Genomic DNA, 21,348 nt, shown 5'->3' with positions numbered 1-21,348 from the left:
AATATTATGCTTCATTTTAAATCTAAAGGCTTAGGTTGTGGAATATTAATAAATTTAGTCAAAAGTACATAGTGTGTTCTTAAAATTTCGATTATGATTACGGCATTCCTCTTCACAATTCGATTTTTGAGAACATAGCAAATAAAACATTATGGGAAAAGATTGATAAAGTATCAAATCTTTGTGTAAGACATTTTGCATCGTGTACCATACGCTTCGGGTACAAGATCGATTGCAAATGCTATAATATTTGACCATTCTAAAATTTTCCAAATGTTTAGAGCATTTAGAGGGAAAAAGGACTAGAATCGGTTTTTGACCAAAATAATTAAACAAATATCAAAGGACAATTCAAAGTTCGCCTAGGATTGGTTGTGAGTAGTTGGAAGTATAGTATTAGAAAATATGGAAATGTTTCCATATTGGATGGACCATATCAACATTATTATGAATATATAAGATTCTATTAAGAATGAGTTGTCATATGGAAAATATGGAAACGTGTCCATATTGGGAATTGAATATTGAAAATCTATGTCTAGATTAGAAACTTTTATGCAAAAGGATGTTCAAAGGAATGTACTTTGAGTGAGAGACATCATATCTAAGGAATTGTCTTGTAACAATTTTCGATAGAGGACTTTGTAATTTCATTGAAAATAGTCTTTGTGACTTTGGTGCAGTGATATTACAAAAGGATCATTGCATAAAGTGTTAGAATCTAGTATATTCTATAAGTAGCAAGAATTTGATGTTCTTACACTTATGAAAAAGTATTAGGAGTTGCGAAATGACAATTATTGGAAATGTGTTCAATTTGATCTATTTCACAAAGTAAGAACCATAGGTAAACATTGTGTGCATGCGAAAGAGCATGGGACAAGTGTAATAATTCAAGTAAGAAGTTGATTACCCGAAACGACAAATAATGAGTAATCGATATGGTGATAAATAAAATGTGCTTTATTTATGCTCAAAGGGTTGAGGCCATATGGGATTAGTATTATTCTTATGTTTCACTTTGCATGTTTTGACTTCCTAAATAATTTAATTGATTAAGAACAGTCAAATTATTCGAACGGACCATAGTCGTTCATATGTTGGAAGTAGGTATGAATGAAGATTGTCATGAATTGGTGTGTGGATTGTCTAAAGAGTGTTAGACATATGCAAATGTTTGCTGCAACGTTCATGAGTGCTTATGAATATGAATATGAATTTGAGCATTGGATCAAACCCACGCTCACGTGGATCACTCCATGGATTGTATCACGAGTGATTGGTGAGACGATAACATCTTATATTATTGAAACCGAGATGTGTGAGTTGTATCTTGCAAATCGGTTGCACATTGATAATATGCAAACGCACTAGTAACTTGGTGTCATCAATCATATTATTGTGTGTGATTTGGTGAGTGAGTGCAAGCGAGCATTGAATCAAAGTTTATCCGTTCCTTTTATCCCAAGTAGGATAAAAGCGGAATCTTTGGGCCCCTCGATGATTTAGTGATGACAAACATAAATGCTCGGTCGGGCTAGGGCTAATTTAATTTGTTCAATTAGTCAGTCGTCATAAATCGGAAGTCGAGAAATAGTACAAAGAGAATGATTTGAAATCATTTCTCATACGATATCTAGAATGGAGGAATATATGATCCATTATCTAAAGGACACGCGTAACTGAAAGGATCAGAGTTGACAGCGGCTTTAGAAAGCTACGATTGCAGATCAGGATCTGAAGTCATACGCAGAATAGTTATTAGACTTATCCAAGTGGGAGACTGTTGGATTAGTGTCTAAGTCCACAACTATTTTGGTATGTACTTGACCCGATGGTGCATGGTCCTTTTGGGTTGCATTCACCAAAGCAACTTGATAGGATGATCTATGGAGAGAAAGGATTAAATATGATTTATTAATATATTATGAGAATAATATATTAAAGGAAAAATCATATTGTTTAATTAATATTAGTCAATAATTAATTGGTAATTAGTTTTGTGACTAAAAGAGATTAATTAAACTTAAGGGACTGGAATTGTAATTATAAGATAATTGCAATTTGGGATATGGATTGCCTTATATTAAGGAGTGGATGAATTCTATGGGAAAGCCCATGAGGAAATCGTCCAAGGCCTTAAGGAAAGGAATCTATGGGTTGCTTATGGCTTAAGCATCCAATTTAGGGCTTCCTTGTTAGATAGCCCTAATAGCCTAACTATATATACATCCCTTATGACCCAAAAACGTGGCTAAGCATCCTTCTAGGGTTTCACACGTTTTTGGGCAGCCTCCATCCTCTCACTTCTTCATCCTCTTGCTCTTGGTGTTTGTGAACCATTAGAGGAGTGACATTTGTGACTCTAAACTTTCTAAAGTCAATACAAGGAGGGAATTGGATTGTTATTGCTACATAACAATCAAGTTAATATCTTAAAGCCATTCTTATGTTAATATGATTACTTGTATGCTAGAATTAGGGTTTATAGTCTTGGATAACTTGCATGTACAATAGAGAAACCTAGATCCAAGCATTAGGGTTTGTATGAGCACATAGGATGTTCTTATGACCAAAACCCATCATATAGACCATGAGGTAAGGGTGAGAGGTGACCCATGAGAGAAGCGTTTTTCCTAAGTGATGGCCCCGTCATCCAATAGAGTATGGATGACAACCACGGAGTATTCTAGACAGTCCAGTGGACACTAGCAGGCTCGCAACCTGTAGGTATTTTGAACTGCGTATTCACCAGTTGTACTCTAAAAACCCATCGACATGTATTGCGAGTGGATTCTCATAAACGATACCGTCAATAAACGAGATAAAACCCATTGACATGTATTATGAGAGGTGTCTCGGAAACGATATTGTTAATAAACGTGATAAACCTTGGGAACTATCGATTTGGTTCCCGTTGAGTAAACCTTGGAAACGATGGATTTCGTGCCTATTCCTTAGGATAACCCTTAGGAATAAATAAACGAGGAATAGTTGAATTCTTAGAGTAGAATAAAGAAGATAATGGGGATGGGTAATTGGGTTGATTGTTTAAATGTTTAAACATAATAATTATATTATTGTTGGTTGAAAACCCTATGTACTCACCATGTTTCCCAACCTGACCCACTCAGTTTATTTACATCACAGGTGTTGATATGAAGTCACATTACACTAAGAGATTAAAGAGATGTAGATCACTAGTGTAAATAAATGTAAGTTTCGTTTATGCTTATGTTTCTGTATTGACGATGACATCCCAAACGTTTTAACATAAATAAAATACGTTTCTTCGAAAATGTTTTGATAATGTATTTATCGTGTTTTTCTGGGAACAAATTCTGCAATATTTTTATGAAAAGAAGTACTCTGATTTTTACAAAGCATAAACAAAACCGATCTTTTCTAGCCGTGAAAAATGAAGATGTCACGGTTGGTATCAGAGCATTAGGTTAAGCGAACTAGGAATATGGATTTATTTGTAGACTTAAACTTAGAATGCTAGGCAATGATTGTGAGGAGTGTGTCTAATAGATTTAGGTAATACACCTTAATAGACACGAACACTAGTTTATTTTAGGAGATGCCTAACATGCTTTTATGTTATAAATGACTTATGATATGCATTATATGATCGGATCTATGGTCTATTGCCGACCGGATCTGGAAACTTTATGTGTTCATGGTTCTAAACGTTTAATTACGGTATTAGAACCGACATGTAACTTTTTGGAGTAATAGGGAGATTTATATGTCTATCGTAAATAAAACTTTCCTATCTTAAATTCTCACCTCGGTACACCGAACGTCTGATTTGGTGCATAGATCAACATGGTGAGCACTAGAAGCGGATTTAGAAGTGGTAACCCGCAGCCCGAACCACCAGTGATTGAGCATGTGCCAGAGGTAGCAGTTGTACCTGGGCCAATCACGATGACCGGAGTACAAGCAATGGTGCGGATAATGCTAGATCAACAGATGGAAGAAACAAGGCATTTACTTCAACAAAGTAAGGATGAACTTACTGTGCCAGTACGTCAAACACCCACTCTTGAGGCGACCATCTGGGTTGCTAAGTCTGTTGATGAAGTGATCAATGGTAGTATCGCCGGCAAGGTTGAGGTTGGCAAGAAGAGGAAATTTGAGGGTTCTTCAAGGTCTGACAAGAACAACATGTCCTCGAAGTCTGGAGGAGTAAGTGAAGCAAAATGGTGTGACAAGTATGGAAGGAAACACAACGGTAGATGCCCTAAGGAAGTAACCTGCTTCAAATGCAGGAAGACTGGTCACTATGCCCACGAATGCCCAACCAAGGAAGAAGTTTGCTTTAAGTGTATTAAAGAGGGACACTTCAAGCAAGAATGTCCAATGAGAACTACAAAGCCAAGTGTACCGCCGAAGCACCATGGGAGAGTAACTTGTTTTAAGTGTGGAAAGCATGGGCATTACGCCGATGAGTGTACATTCAACACCAGGGTGTGTTACGAATTTAATGAGGAAGGGCACCTCAAGCAAGACTGCCCAAAAAGAAAAGGAGTTACAAAGCCAAAGGAACCACTGAAGAACTATGGGAGATGCTACGAAGAAGTGACTTGTTTTAAGTGTGGGAAGAACGAGCATTACGCCAATATCTGTACATCCAGCAAGAGGTTCTGTTACGGATGCAGGAACAAGGGACATATATCAAAGGATTACCCAAAGAAAAGTGAAGCAGCAAGAGCGAATGCACCTCCAAATCCAAGAAGCATCCCTAACGAAGCAACCGACAGCGCAATGAAGAGTAAGGATTGATATTTGAAGGTCGAGTTATGAAGTAGCCATAGAATCATATGATGTATCCTATTAGAGGCATAGTTTATGGTGAACTTGAACACCTATGTAATAGTTTCAAGGAATAGTAAAAACCTTCGTTTTGATATTTGATGTGTTAAGCTATTATGTGATTTTCTTGTATGGTGACTTGGAAAAACTGTGGGACAATACTTGGGACGAGTATGAGTAGGTGTGGATGGTAGTAGAGGCCTGTACTACCAGAAGCACAAGACTCACACTTGGATCTGGGAAGGTCACAAGGTTACCAAAAAACTAGTAATTGATTTCATTTTATTCAAGTATGTTGTTACCATCGTTTCGGTAATGACTAAGAAGATTATTGATATTCCAACCCCAGTAGTCATATCACATTGAGTCCGACTACGATGAGTAGGTTACGTGGTTCAGAGAACCAAGTTTGATGTAGCGTCTGACTTAAACCAAATGATTGAGATCAAAGCGATCAATAGAACTATCTTGCTCGTTGTTAAAGAAGTTGGTGGCTAGAAATGCTACATGTTAAAATGTGATTATATCACATTAGACCATGAAGGAAGGAATATTCCATTTCGGAATTTGACTCTAAGAGACTTGAGTCTAACGTTGTTACATACGATGATAGGTCATTAGAATATGACACATCGGTCAATTATAGTAATCAAATTAACTTATCCTAAGTTTGTTAAGAAGAAGAAGGAGTCTCTGATAAAGAATGAGGTTGTGACACGAAGGTCATGATTGAAAGTCTAACGAGCAAGTGCAAGACCGAGCACCGCCTGCAGTCAAGGAGTCCAAGAGTTAAATACTCGTTCGAAGCAACATAGAAGTTACAGTTATTACCTAGGATGAAGATATAACGTATGGAGTCATTATACAATCCTATTTCGTTGATGATTTCGGGATGTAATCATCCTAAGGGGAGATAATTGTAACGCCCGTAGATCCAAACTAGTTAATTTAGAGGCAATAGGGGTCGAAAATGACTTTTCAACAAAATATTATTAAGAATAAATAATCTCAACCAAGTTGTAGTATATGTTACAAGGTTTCCGTACATATAAAGAGCGCTGAAATCCGAGTTATAACGAAGAAGTTATGACCCGTCGAAGTTTCGCGACGAAACCATCACGATACCGGGAAGCGTAAATAGTGAATTTACGATAGAGCGAGATTTAGCCTTAGCGATCTAAATGAAATTCGTATAATACGTTAAACCGAGAATGTCTATAAAAAGAACGCCCAAATCTGACTTTGTATGAGGAAGTTATGATTTTTCGAAGTTTCGGATTAGCAATGTACAACCCGAAATTTGAATATTAGATCGAGCGGTTTTTAGCCGACACGACCTGAACGAGAATCGAAGATCTCGTTAAGAGTAGCGCAATGAGAAAAAGATGGGCGAAAACGGACGTCGGATGAAGAAGTTATGAGAATTTAACGGACCAATCCTGTCCCGACCTGTTAATAATATAACTTTTAAAATAGAGTCCAAATTAGCTGACGGAGTCTAAACGAAAGTTGTAGAGTATGTTCCCACCTTCGCGTGGATATAAAGAACGTCAAAAACGGAGCTCGTACGCGAAAGTTAAGAATTTTTAAAGTTGAAGCATGAAATTGCGAAGTTTGTTGCTAAATTGATGACGTGGCATAATTTGGACCGTCGCTTGCTGATCACGCCTTGCTCCGGATTCGTGCCACGTTGCCCTCGCATCTACGCCCTGCGTCCGAGGCCGGGTAGGCCCAGCGTACTTCGGTTCTTATCTGTCCGATGGAGTGTGAGCCAGCTGGTGCGAGGATGACATGCTTATCCGAGCTACACCCAACGTAGCACTGCTGGACGCCCAACGTACTCCGAGGCAGAGGCCTATAAAAAGGAGGCGAAGCCTCTCGGATTTTTCACACCTTCCACCATAAATTTCTCTCTCTACTTTCTCTCACTACCCCCTAACCCTCTCCTAAGCCTAGGTAAACCCCCTAGCACCCGATGGAAGGCCCGAGGCTCCCGGAGTCCCGAGAAAAAGTGTCTTTCAGTTTCGAAACGCTGCTACAAATAAAGCCCGGTTTTCTTTAAAATCCGCTGTAAGTGAGCTACGCTTACACAATTTTTAATATAGCTTTCAAATAATTATAGGAATGTTATTAGGTACTTAAAATAATTATTTGGGCTATTATTATGAGTTATATTGAGTGTTATTAACGCTTATATAATAACAATAATAGTCAAACTATTAATTTGTCGCAGTTACCGTTAGACTAAACCATAGTGGTATTGATACTAGGTTTTATCGAAGGAAAATTGTTTTGAGAGTATCGAAGCGTTGTCCGAGTGCTGAGTCACCACCTTTCAAGTGAGTGCATGGTTCCTTTCAGCTTACACATAGATATGAAGTATTTTATATAAATTACGTGCTATGTGTGCATATTATCTGAATACTTGCTATCTATGTTGGGTGAACGATTTTATACATGTTTTAAATGATTTAAACTGTATATGTATTTTATATATACAAATATGTTGGGATAAAACATGGGTAGATGAAATAGTTTCCGTGTGACAAAAATAAAATGATGAAGAGGTAATATAGACCATGAGGTAAGGGTGAGAGGTGAACCATGAGAGAAGCCTTTTTCCCAAGTGATGGCCCCGTCATCCAGCAGAGTATAGATGACAACCACGGACTATTCTAGTCAGTCCAGTGGACACTAGTAGGCTCGCAACCTGTAGGTGTTTTGAATTGTGTATTCACCAAGTGTACTCTCAAAACCCATCGACATGTATTGCGAGTGGATTCTCAGAAACGATACCGTCGATAAACGAGATAAAACCCATTGACCTGTATTGCGTGAGGAGTCTCGGAAACGATACTGTCAATAAACGAGATAAACCTTGGGAACTATGGATTTAATGTCCGTTGAGTAAACCTTGGCAACTATTGATTTCATGCCTATTCCTTAGGATAACCCTTAGGAATAAATAAACGAGGAATAGCTGAATTCTTAGAGTAGAATAAAAAAGATAATGAGGATGGGTAATTGGGTTGATTGTTTAAATGTTTAAACATAATAAGTATATTATTGTGGGTTGAAAACCCTATGTACTCACCATGTTTCCCAACCTGACCCACTCAGTTTATTTACATCACAGGTGTTGATATGAAGTCACATTACACTGAGAGATTAAAGAGATGTACATCACTAGAGTAAATAAATGTAAGTTCCGTTTATGTTTATGTTTCTGTATTGACGATGACATCCCAAATGTTTTAACATAAATAAAATACGTTTCTTTGAAAATGTTTTGATAATGTATTTATCGTGTTTTTGTGGGAACAAATTCCGCAATATTTTTATGAAAAGAAGTACTCTGATTTTTACAAAGCATAAACAAAACCGGTCTTTTCTGGCCGTGAAAAATGGAGATGTCACACTGAGGGACTAAAAACGCAAAGAAACTAGTTTAAAAGGACCACCAATCTAAAAAATAATGGTTTAGATTAAAACCCAAAATATTTGCATACCACATGGACCATTTTTGCAATTTTATCTTAATAATTTCCAAATGGCACATAATTGCAATCCCTGGTTATATTACAATTATCATCGATACAAGATATATGTTCGAATATAAATAATATTATTAGCATCAATACAAGAAAAAACTTGGTCAATTCTGCTCAAGGGACCAGGGAATTCTCAAAGTCTAGTTAGTAAATGAAGTAAAAAGCCTAATATGATTGAAAAACCAAATAATTGAGCAAATTATGAAAAAGATTCAACTATACTTTTTTTTTTCCACTTATCCTCCTTCTATTTATATATGAAATTGTGATAAATATTATATTTTGATAAAAAGAATATTTTTAAAAACTTTGTTATTATTTTAAATGAGTAAGAAGATAAATAGAAATAAAAATAAAAAGATATTTAATTTCTAAAAAAAAACCTAGTTTTGGCAAAAATATAAAAATGTAAAAGTTTAAACTCAAACGAATTATTTTAACTTTTAAGTATGGCGCTCAAACTCAACTGAATCTGAAATTCTAAATTTATGTTCATGTATTCAAGATTTAAAACCCGCCACGTCATCAATCCGTAACATATGACTGTAGGGCCACGTTCTGACATGTCACCTTTTCATTCGCCATTCAAAATTTCAACTAAAAAACCCCTCTCGCTCACAAGCCATTTTTCCCAAAATTGAATTTTTTTGAAACGCAGCAGAAATGGCGGCATCTTTCTTTTTTATAACACTCGCCATTTTCACACACTTTCACCATCTTCATCTCCATCTACATCTCCGCTAATCTGTATTTTCTGTTTGTTGTGTGTAACATCTAATATATGGCTGATCAAGAGATTAAGCGAGTTACGAGAATGGCGAAGAAGAGGGCAATGGAGGCAATCGAGTCTCAGTTGCAACCGGCGAAGAAAAATAGAGTGGTTTTGGGTGAGCTCTCGAACAATGCGGTGGTGTCGGAGAACGAGACGACGATATCTGACCTGGTTAAAATTCAAAAGCGGAAATGTAGATCGAAGAAGGTCAAGAAAACCGTGAAAGCAGTTCTGGAAACTCAGGATCTGGGTTTGGAGAAAATTGATGAAAAATTTAGCGACCCTCAGATGTGCGAACCTTACGTTTCAGATATTTACGAGTATCTGCATAACATGGAGGTTTGTTGCCTTTCCCCACTTCGTAATTTTCTTTAATTATTTTCAAATCGGGTTTTCAATGGAGCTAGGGTGACCCATCTGATAACTCAATTGCCAAATTTAGGGTTTATCTTTCTACTTCTGTTTTGTTTCATGATTGGTTGTTTACTCCAAAAATAGAACGTTGCTTGTTAATTTTCAATTCGGTTTTCAACTATATTCATACATGACTCAGATACACAGTGATTAGATTTAGGGTTTCCTTGCTATTCAATCGGCTTCATATAAATGACTAGTTATGTAATCGAACTGAAGTTCATAGTTTTGATTGTAAATCCAGATCGAGGCAAAGAGAAGACCGACGCCAGAATACATCGAGAAAGTGCAGAAGGATGTTAGTGTAAACATGAGGGCTATATTAGTTGATTGGTTGGTTGAGGTCGCTGAAGAGTATAAGCTTCTTTCAGACACTTTATACCTAACCATCTCCTACATTGATAAATTCTTATCCACAACCACCCTTAACAGACAGAGGCTTCAACTTCTTGGTGTTTCGTCAATGCTCATAGCTGCGTAAGTATCAGACTTCTATTATTTAGTGATGTGGGTTTGAATCTTAAGTAATAAACATTTTACTTTTTTTGTAAACAGAAAGTACGAAGAAATCACCCCTCCACATACTGAAGATTTCTGCTACATCACTGATAACACTTACACAAAGCAAGAGGTTGTAAAAATGGAAGCTGATATCCTCAAAGCTCTCAATTTTGAAATGGGAAATCCCACAGTAAAATCATTCCTTAGAAGATTTGCCATAAGTTCTCAAGAAGTTCATGAAGTAAGTTCTATTTCTTTCCTCTACGTGTATCTTTTCATGATTGATTCAATATTTTTTATGCTTCAAGTGTTAATTTCTCTATCCTTTTCAATCCACAGAAACCCAATTTGCAAATGGAGTTCTTAGGTTATTATTTAGCTGAATTAAGCTTGCTAGAATATAGCTGCCTCAAGTTTTTACCTTCAATGGTAGCTGCATCTGTTGCCTTTCTTTCAAGATTCACCCTAAAACCAAGATCACACCCATGGGTAAGCATACTTACACACTATCTTGATTCTCATACTTTTTTAAAAGAAAGATTGCAATTCTAATAATATTCAAAAACCCATTTACAGAATCCAGCTCTTGAACAATTATCTGGATATAAAGCATCGGATCTGAAAGAATGTGTTCTAATTTTACATGATTTGCAATCAAGTAAAAGAGCTGGAAATTTGTTGGCAGTTAGAGAAAAATACAAGCAACATAAGGTATGTTAAGATTCTCACAGTTTATAAGTTGGATATTTATTAGTTCTCATGATCTGATTTAATTTGTTTTTAATCTTGTTTTAAACAGTTCAAATGCGTGTCAAAATTGTCATCTCCATCAGCAATACCAGATTCTTACTTTGAGGATGTAAGAGAATCATAGTTTATGTTTTGGATGATCACTAACACAAAGCTAGAAGTAGGATTTTTAGTTGTTTTGAAACATAGTGTATGACAGATTTAACTCAGCTAGTATGAATGGAATTTGTATGTTAGGTGATGTACATGTGATTGTTGATTCTGATTTCATCGTAGAAATTGATTGTAAAATGTATTTTTCCTTAAGTTGGAGCAATATATAAAGAATAGAAACAATGTTATTAAATCTTGTGGTTAGTGTGAAATTTGTAGATTAGGAGAAACATAAATGAAATTGAAAGGAGAGTTATGGACTTTAAATGGTATAAGTTAAAATGCCAAAACAAACAAAATATGCATACCAAGAGTCATTGAATAACCAAAAAACTAACATTTGGAGATATTTAGGAGACAATCAAATTTAGGTGTAAGCAAGAAAATTGTTTGGAGTGAATTAGTTGAGCCTGGGACTGAGACATTAAGATTAGAGTAAGTGGTGTTATTGAAATCATACTAAAACCTCTATCATGTTATTGCCATGTTATTTTTATCATAAACGTTTGGTTTCTTTGTTACATATAATATGTGGTGCCATATTTTTTTTAACAATTTAATTTAAATAAATACTTTTATTTTAATAAAAAGTATAACATTTCATTACTTCAAAATCAAAAAAACATTATATTGTATTACTTAAAAAAACATACCATGCTATTAAAAAAAAATTGAAAACTCAGAAATAAAATTAGAAATCTTAAACCAACAAACTTAAAAAACGCACATGAAACGGTTAAAAGTTGCTAGAAATTTTAAAATCTACTTAACATAACGTTTTTTGAGATTGGTTTTCATCGCCAAAGCAATTTCAATTTTCAAGGTCCTCCCCACTCATGTTTGTTGTGTTTGGCGTTAGTATTTTTATGTCATTGTTTCTTTGTTTCCTACGTTCTTTTTCGGAGGCAATTTGCAAAAACTTGTCAATTCTATATTTTCTACCATTAACATTGTTCCCTATTTCTTTCAAATCATTCGAATCTAATGCATTGCCTTTGTCTTTGCGTTTTGTTTTGTCCCTTCCGATTGGTCGGGAAGGTGGTCAAACTTAAACGGGTTCATCATCGTTAAGGTCGAAACCAACACGAGCATCAAATGTAGTGTAGTCAGATTCAGATGTTCTTGAGCGTTTTAAACAACTATCAATATGCTCTTCGGATGTTTTGCTCTTTTGCCATATTTTGTTATCTTTCACAAGATTCCAAACATCAAGAAACTTGAAAGCCTTCTTGTTTTCTTTTTGATACAATTTTAGGGCTTTCTGCAAAATCAATTCATCGCTTTCTTTGCTGTTCTATTGACGTTTCATGTTGTTATACAAATCATTAAACAACATGATTTCCTTGTTTATCGATGTAACACCCATGTTTCATATTGGTTTAGTTAATTATTTATTAGGGGACCAAAGATGGAGATTTTTGAAAAAACTTTATGCTACAACGTGGTGCAAGGATGCCCACGACGTGGCATGAATTAAATGAAATGTGTGTTTTGATGAGTGCCACAACATGGTAGTAGGCTGGCCACTACTGATAGGTTTTGGTCATAAGACATCCTATGTGCTCATACAAACCCTAATGCTTGGATCTAGGTTTCTCTATTGTACATGCTTTGAATCCAAGACTATAAACCCTAATTCTAGCATACAAGTAATCATATTAATATGTAATTAGGTTTAAGATCATACCTTGATTGTTATGTAGCAATAACAATCCCAATTCCACCTTGGATTGACTTTGGAATGCTTAGAGTCACAAGTATCACTCCTCTAATGGTTCACAAACACCATAAGCAAATGGAGAAGGTATAAAGAGAGAGGTGAGAGGTTAGAATTCGTATCTAGGACCTCTTGGGAAGGGATACACGAATTCATGACCCTAGGAGTGTTTATATAGGTGTAGAGATAGGGTTTCAGTCATTATCCTTATCTAGTTGATTATCCATTAAGCAACCAATAAGATAATCCTTGAATCCTTATCATACTCGAATTCTAAGGCTTTCCAACCTTTAATTCGTCCACCATATAAATAAGATAATCCTTATCTTATTTTGTAACTATCACATAATTACAAATCAGCCCCTCTAGTTTAATTAATTACATTTGATCACAAAACTAATTCTTAATTAATTATTGACCAATATTAATTAAACAAATATGATTTCTCCTTTAATATATTATTCCTATAACATATTAATAAATCATATTATCCTTTCTCTCTTCATTCATTTCTCCAATCAAGTTGCTTTGGTGAAGGCAACCTAAAAGGACCATGCACCATCGGGTCAAGTACATACCAAAATAGTTACGGACTTAGACACTAATCCAACAGTCTCCCACTTGGATAAGTCTAACAACTATTCTGCATATGACTTCAGATCATGATCTGCAATCGTAGCTTTCCAAAGCCGCTGTCAACTCTGATCATATCAGATACGCGTGTCCTTAGATAAGGGATCATATATTCCTCCATTCTAGATATCGTATGAGATATGATTTCAAATCATTCTCTTTGTACTATATCTCGATTTCCGATTTGTGACGACAGACTAATTGAACAAATCAGATTAGCCCTAGCCCGGCCGAGCATTTACGTATGTCATCACTAAACCATCGAAGGGCCCAAAGATATCGCTTTTATCCTACTTTGGATAAGAGGAACGGATAAACTTTGATACAATGCTCGCTTGCACTCACTCACCGAATTACACACAACAATATGTTTTATAACACCAAGTTACTGGTGCGTTTACATATTATCAATGTGCAACCGATTAGCAAGATACAACTCACACATCTCGGTTTCAATAATATAAGATGTTATCGTCTCACCAGTCACTCGTGATACAATCCATGGAGTGATCCACGTGAGCGTGGGTTTGATCCAATGCTCAAATCATATTCATAAGCACTCATGAACGTTGCAGCAAACATTTGCTTATGTCTAATACTCTTTTAGACAATCCACACACCAATTCATGACAGTCTTCATTCATATTTACTTCCAACATATGAACGACTGTGGCCCGTTTGAATAATTCGATTATTCTTAATAAACTCAATTATTCTGGAAGTCAAAACATGCAAAGTGAAACACAAGAATAATACTAATCCCATATGGCCTCAAACCTTTGAGTATAAACAAAACACGTTTTATTTATCACCATATCGATTACTCATTATTTGTCGTTTCAGGTAATCAACTTCTTACTTGAATTCCAACACTTGTCCCATGCTCCTAGCATGCACACAATGTTTACCTATGGTTCTTACTTTTGTGAAATAGACAAATTGAACACGTTTCCAATCCTTCTCATTTTACAACTCCAAATCCATTTTCTTAAGTGTAAGAATATCAAATTCTTGTTACTTATAGAATATACTAGATTCTAACACTTTATGCAACGATCCTTTTGTAATGTCACTGCACTAAAGTCTCAAAGACTATTGCCAATGATATTACAAAGTCCTCTATCGGAGATTGTTACAAGACAATTCCTTAGATATGATGTCTCTCACTCAAAGTACATTCCTTTGAACATCCTTTTGCATAAAAGTTTCTAATCTAGACATAGATTTTCAATATTTACTTCCTAATATGGACACGCTTCCATATTTTCCATATGACAACTCATTTCTTAATAGAATCTTATCTATTCGTAATGATGTCGATATTGTCCATCCAATATGGAAACATTTCCATAATTTCCAATACTATACTTCCAACTACTCACAAGCGACCAATCCTCGTCGAACTTTGGATTGTCCTTTGATAGTTGTTTAATTATTTTAGTCAAAAACAATTCTAGTCCCTTTTCCCTCTAAATGCACTAGACATTTGGAAAATTTTAGAATGGTCAAATATTAAAGCATTTGCAATCGATCCTATACCCGAAGTGTATGGGGCACGATGCACAATGTTTTATTTGCTATGTTCTTAAAATTCGAATTGTGAAGAGGAATGCCGTAATCATAATCGAAACTTTAAGAACACACTATGTACCCTTGACTAAATTTATTAACATTCCACAACCTAATCCTTTAGATTTGAAATGAAGCATAATATTCTCTCCCTTAATTATAGCAAAACAACCTTTCAACTCTTACAACTTTGCAAAGTATGACTCTTGTTTTCTATAATTAATATTGCCAACTATGCAATACGTGCCTTAATAATCATACAATCATAACATTTATGCTCCCACTATCACGATGATTATTATAAAACATAACACTTATGCTCCCACTAGCTTCGACATGTATTCATAAACATCTTAACTTTCAGAAAAACAATACTTATTGAATTTCTTAAGTTCATGTTTCTAATACTTAGTGCTTTGATAATCTTTTATCAAGGCTTCTTGAACTTATACAATTTTGCCTTAGATAGTTTATATGTGTGTCTTAACAATTAAGACTAATTGCCAAACCTCACAATTCAAATTATGGAAAGGGATGCCGTAACCATGATTGAATTCGAGAATGCAATTTTACAATCACTATCTTTTAAAATCTTTCTTAGTGAAAGCATTTTCTCACAATCATTTTCATGAAGGAGGAAATCTTATGACACTTAGATTTAAACGGTGTATGTGTTCCTATCCATGTGAATTTGTTAAAACAAAGTTTACAACAAATTCAGACTCATATGGACCGAACTTTCTTAATCTTGATTTCTTGCCTTATGGTAGCACAGCTGCCCACCACGTTTTCCAAGTAGTTAAGCAGCTCACCTTTTCCTATCAATGTACTTTTCATTGATCAAGGTCCTTGCCTTTTATTCATTCAAATGAGAACTCATAGGACTCACATGCATAATTAACTCGATTGGATTGGCACAGAAACAAAATAATGTCTTCACGATAGGTTGTAAACCTCAACTCGTGTGCTAGTGATAATCAATAAGGTTTATTTGATTTGTTCTTGAAACCTTTCAAGACCATTAAGACTCCCACTAACTCCTTGACATATAAGATTCTCTTGTCAATAAACATTTGTTGACAACCAAATATTCAAGAGTTAGTGTAGCTTTTATCAAAACAAAACACTTCATAATTTTGGTCTTAGTTGGTCTTTGTCTTATCCAAGACATCACAACTTTCCACAATTGATGAATATTATAAACCTTCTTAATACTATTCACTCAATGTCACAATCTTGACTTTAAGACTTGTTTTGGAACGAAGTATGATTGACTTCTTGATTTGACCATTTCTTCAATCTTTGATTCCTCTTCCTGGACAGACAATTGTACCAAGACTCACTTAGAGGATCAATTGAGATATGGTTCTTAATCATTAAGACCTATCATAAAGCATAAAAGCTACTCTACCTTCTTCTTAGAATGGAGAAACTCTTATCTTTCTGCCTACTTGATTCTTCTTATTCGTTTTGCTATTGATCTAAACCCTTTAATCAATTCAAAATTACACTTGATCTTGTAAGTGTAATCATATTTACTAAGCCTTTAGTAAATCATGACGAATATCTTTGTTACTCTTATGGTGGACTTGATCAACACACAACTTTGTGTACTCGATCTCCTAGTCCTTCACTTGACACTTTGTCAATGAATTAGTCCAATTTCCAAATACGAAATTTCTCATTCATCGTGCAACCAAGTTGCGTGATTCCAAATTTCTGTCCAATTGAAACTTTGGGCGATGAGAAACTCTCCCTATTTGGTAAATTCTCGATGTTTCCATAACTAAGAATCATATCCATTCGTTGTAGAAATATGTAAACATCAATTTTCATAACGATTTCATTGCAAGGAAATAAACAAACAAATAAGTAAGTCAAAATTTGTTTTATTTATAAAAGCAGCGGAAAATCATTTGTCCTTACAATGCAAAATCTATTGAAAACTATGTAAAAAGAAAATTTCTAACAACTCTATCATAACTATCTAAGCTCAAAATCCAATCTTCAAGTCCATGCAATCAAGATCCATCTCTTGTGATTAGATTCATCTTGCTCTCTTATCAAGCTTCCTTTCTTTTTACCGATCGTTCAAAACATTCAAATGCAATCTTATCACATCATGTATTAAGAATCAATGAATAGGAACTTAATGGAGTTAGATAGTGGATTCTTACCTAAAGCGTAGTCATACTTTTAACTCTCCCATCTCTTAGATCTCTTAGGTAAATAGGGCAACTTCATCTCCAATGCCCCTTCTCTTGGAAATAAAAGCAAATTGACTCTTTTGGAACAACACATGGAACTACTTCAGACATTGCCTTTTTCTTATGATCAAACTTTTCGATCATTGCATGTCTTTCATTGCCATTGTCTATATCCATAGAGGTCTTGAAGGGAGATTCACCAATCAACTTTGCTTTTCTATTGCGCCAAACCATTGCTGATTCAGCAACAACAAGCATGTAGGTGAGATCTATAAGGGTCACGTCGCGGTTCATCATATAGTACTTTCTTACGAACTCACTATATGAGTTAGGAAGTGACTGAAGAACCCAATCAACAGCCATTTCCTCACAGACAACGGATCCCAACAGTGTGACTTCATCCCTAAGATGTGTGCACACACCGACTTGCCCTCTTTATGTTTACTTGACAAAAGGGCTTGAGTGATATTGAACCTTTCAATTTTACAATATTGTGGGTTAGGGAGAATAATTGGAGGAGGAGGAGGAAGTGAAGCATGATTTCTTGTTCCTCGATCGAATCGTGGAATATCATCTTCATGTGGAATGCTTGTTCCACGGGATTTGAGAAGACCATAGTTGTCGAACTTTGACATCGGGAGAAAAAAAACGAATTCAAGTTAGTTGATTGATTGAGTCCTTGGTAAATCACCCAAATGAAATTCCAAGGCTAGGACCCAACACAATATCCTACAACTCAGGAGAAGGATGCCGTAACCCAAATCGCAGAACATTTGAAGGTAAGTGAATGACGATTCACTAATTTCCACCATGAAAAACGAAAAAGAAATTTAAGTTTTAAATCTATGAAAACTCGTAGATCCTTTGAGATTCATTGAACATTTCAATGGCATGTTTAAATCTCGATATGCCCCTCTAGTTTGTGACTGGGATGCCGAGGATCACAAAGCGGGTGTGAATAACCATGCAAACTACATGGTGCCCTCACATGTTACAATCACCTATTCGATGTACCGGTAAACCACACACGCTCCACCGAACTATGACAAACATTGAGTCACCCTTTGCTACCTTTGCTTAGAACCATTTAGTGTGCCGGTAAACCACACACGCTCCACTAACGTCTTCGCAAGGGCACAAAGTGTAATTTCATGGAATTGCATCAATTCACTTTTGCCTAAGTAACTAAGATTGGGAATTTGAAAAACATTTAGTTACTTTGTATTTCATTATACTTATAATGGAAGGTTTCGTCCTATCCTACCCGTTCGGCTAACGACCTTCCACTAGTCAAGAGTGCGGTGGGTAAGAGTGGATACCCATTCAATCGCCATTTTATAGGCAATTTCCTTAAACACCTCTTATAGACCAGCTTCGTGAATGAGGCCTACTAACGGTAAGACTGACTTTTACTCATATATATATAATGTTAGACTTTTAATGTTATATATAGTATAGGGTGTATTTTATACTTTTAAAATACTATATGGTTAACTTTAACAATTACACTTTTAATTCAATTAAAAGGTTAACCTAAACCTTTATGGATTTATTAAATCTCTTTTAATTATACTCCTTAATTAATTAATAAAACCATAAGGGTGTGATTTGAACTTTTCAAAACATTACTAGGGTTTTAGAATTTAACATTTCTAATTAAACTTTTAATCAACTTTTAAATTCCAAAACTTGATGGCAAGTTTTGAAACATTTCAAAACATTAGGGTTTTAACTATTTAAATTTCAAAACTTTAAAACTTTTGGGTTTAAATTTAAACTATAAAACCTAAAGGGGAAAATATGAAACTTTTCATAACAACAAGGATCAAATAACAAATAATCTAAACTAACATTTAGTTACATAATTATCCATATTTGATTTGTTTAATGATTTCTTGCAAAACAATTTATCAATTTACTCAAAATAATTAATCAATTATCTTATAGGGAAACAATTATCTTGTTAATTGATAATTATCTTTAATTAGATCAAGAATATAGTCATATATATCATAAAATCGGATTTATATTGATCTAACATGATAAGGTAACTATCCAAATGCAAAAACAGCAAGAAATCCCGAGATAAGCATTATCTGACGCTCAAACTCGCCGAGTACCACACTGTACTCGCCGAGTTGAGGTCTACTCGCCGAGTTTCTCAGCCATAAAGCCCAAAAAACGATTTTTCAGTTATACAATGCATCAGTACAATTGAAACCAAGCTAGGCTCTGATACCACTGATGGGTTTTGGTCATAAGACATCCTATGTGCTTATACAAACCCTAATGCTTGGATCTAGGTTTCTCTATTGTACATGCTTTGAATCCAAGACTATAAACCCTAATTCTAGCATACAAGTAATCATATTAATATGTAATTAGGTTTAAGATCATACCTTGATTGTTATGTAGCAATAACAATCCCAATTCCACCTTGGATTGACTTTGGAATGCTTAGAGTCACAAGTGTCACTCCTTTAATGGTTCACAAACACCATAAGCAAATGGAGAAGGTATAAAGAGAGAGGTGAGAGGTTAGAATTCGTATCTAGGACCTCTTGGGAAGGGATACACGAATTCATGACCCTAGGAGTGTTTATATAGGTGTAGAGATAGGGTTTCAGTCATTATCCTTATCTAGTTGATTATCCATTAAGCAACCAATAAGATAATCCTTGAATCCTTATCATACTCGAATTCTAAGGCTTTCCAACCTTTAATTCGTCCACCATATAAATAAGATAATCCTTATCTTATTTTGTAACTATCACATAATTACAAATCAGCCCCTCTAGTTTAATTAATTACATTTGATCACAAAACTAATTCTTAATTAATTATTGACCAATATTAATTAAACAAATATGATTTCTCCTTTAATATATTATTCCTATAACATATTAATAAATCATATTATCCTTTCTCTCTTTATTCATTTCTCCAATCAAGTTGCTTTGGTGAAGGCAACCCAAAAGGACCATGCACCATCGGGTCAAGTACATACCAAAATAGTTACGAACTTAGACACTAATCCAACAACTACGTGTCAGTTGTTTAGGCCCAAGCCCGTAATTTTAGAGTTTCTTCCCATGTTTAAGCAACATTTCTTGAGGATTAGGGCATCATCTTCATCCTCCAACCCTTACCTTAAAACCCTAGCTTCCCTGAGAGAGTTTTGGCTCATTTTGGTATTCTTGGTGCCTTAAAGAAGAAGAAGAAGAAGGTGTTTTGGTGCATTGATCCAGCAAGAAAACTTCATCATCACCATATTAAGCATATTCTGGACCCTTATTAAAGTTCCAAGCTTTATAGTTTGAGCTTCTAGATCTAGGATTCTTGTCCCATTTGGTCAAGATCGTGGAATTTTGGATGGAAGGATTCCATAAAGTTTTTAACTTTATGGATCCTTGAGGCCCTTTGGGATTATATGATACATATCTAGTGTTCCTTGGTGTATTTGCCTCAAGCACAAGTTTGAGTTCATTTTTTCCATGGCTTTGACCATAGTTTGGGAGAGACATGCATTGGACATGCATGTACATAAAGCACTGACATTTTCTATGCTTATGGCGTATAAAAATCTCCTGCAAAGTTTGATTGGACGACTTTAGTGATTATGAGTTTAAACAATGAGCTTATGTCTTAAGATGCCATCAAGGACTTAGGGTTAGAAGTTTTGGATTATTGGGATGAATTGAGGGATAAAGTTGAAAACATTGTCCATCAGGACCTTAGGAATAATCAGATTTGAGCTTTAGAGCCTTTGGAGTGGAGGAAAACAACTTGACCATTAAGCTTTTAGACCTAGTCTCCACGACCTGGCGTTTGGTTGCCACGCCGAGGCGGCTGGGGATGAAGCTAAACAATCTTGTCCATATTGTGCAATGATGTAACCTATAGAGGGTCACGACGTGGCGACCCTCTGAAGTCAACTTTACACAGTTGACTTTGACAATTGACTTTTGGTCAAGATTTATGGTTTTAGTGTATAGAATAAGGTTGGACCTAATATGATTTGATAGGTATGTTGTAGCATCGATTACATGTCTTTGAGTGATGGTTTAGTTGACTTAATGAGTCAGGTGAGTTTTCTATAATATCATGTAGGAAGACCAGGTGGTGGCCCCTGGCTATTGTATGAAAGTCCAAGATATGGCTCCTGACAATTTGTATGCAAGACCAGGGTCTGGAGCCTGATAGTTATATGTAGGATGCTAGTTGTCTTTGTGATGCTTACATGAAAGACTAAGATGTAGC

General features: G+C 35.3%; 1 protein-coding gene across 1 annotated transcript; it reads left to right on the top strand.

Annotated features, from left to right (window-relative positions):
- The first annotated feature begins 8,999 nt into the window (after positions 1-8,999).
- LOC145043371 (G2/mitotic-specific cyclin C13-1-like) lies at positions 9,000-11,155 on the top strand. The gene is made up of 6 exons (XM_078992005.1): positions 9,000-9,483; positions 9,803-10,035; positions 10,114-10,300; positions 10,399-10,548; positions 10,636-10,770; positions 10,859-11,155. The coding sequence occupies exons 1-6, from the start codon at positions 9,154-9,156 to the stop codon at positions 10,931-10,933; spliced, it is 1,110 nt and encodes a 369-aa protein (XP_078848131.1). The 5' UTR covers positions 9,000-9,153; the 3' UTR covers positions 10,934-11,155.
- Positions 11,156-21,348: the final 10,193 nt, after the last annotated feature.

This window comes from Lactuca saligna, chromosome 4 (assembly GCF_052625555.1).
Source record: "Lactuca saligna cultivar CGN05327 chromosome 4, ASM5262555v1, whole genome shotgun sequence".
Taxonomy (NCBI): domain Eukaryota; kingdom Viridiplantae; phylum Streptophyta; class Magnoliopsida; order Asterales; family Asteraceae; genus Lactuca; species Lactuca saligna.
This window is presented reverse-complemented; position numbering and strand designations above follow the sequence as displayed.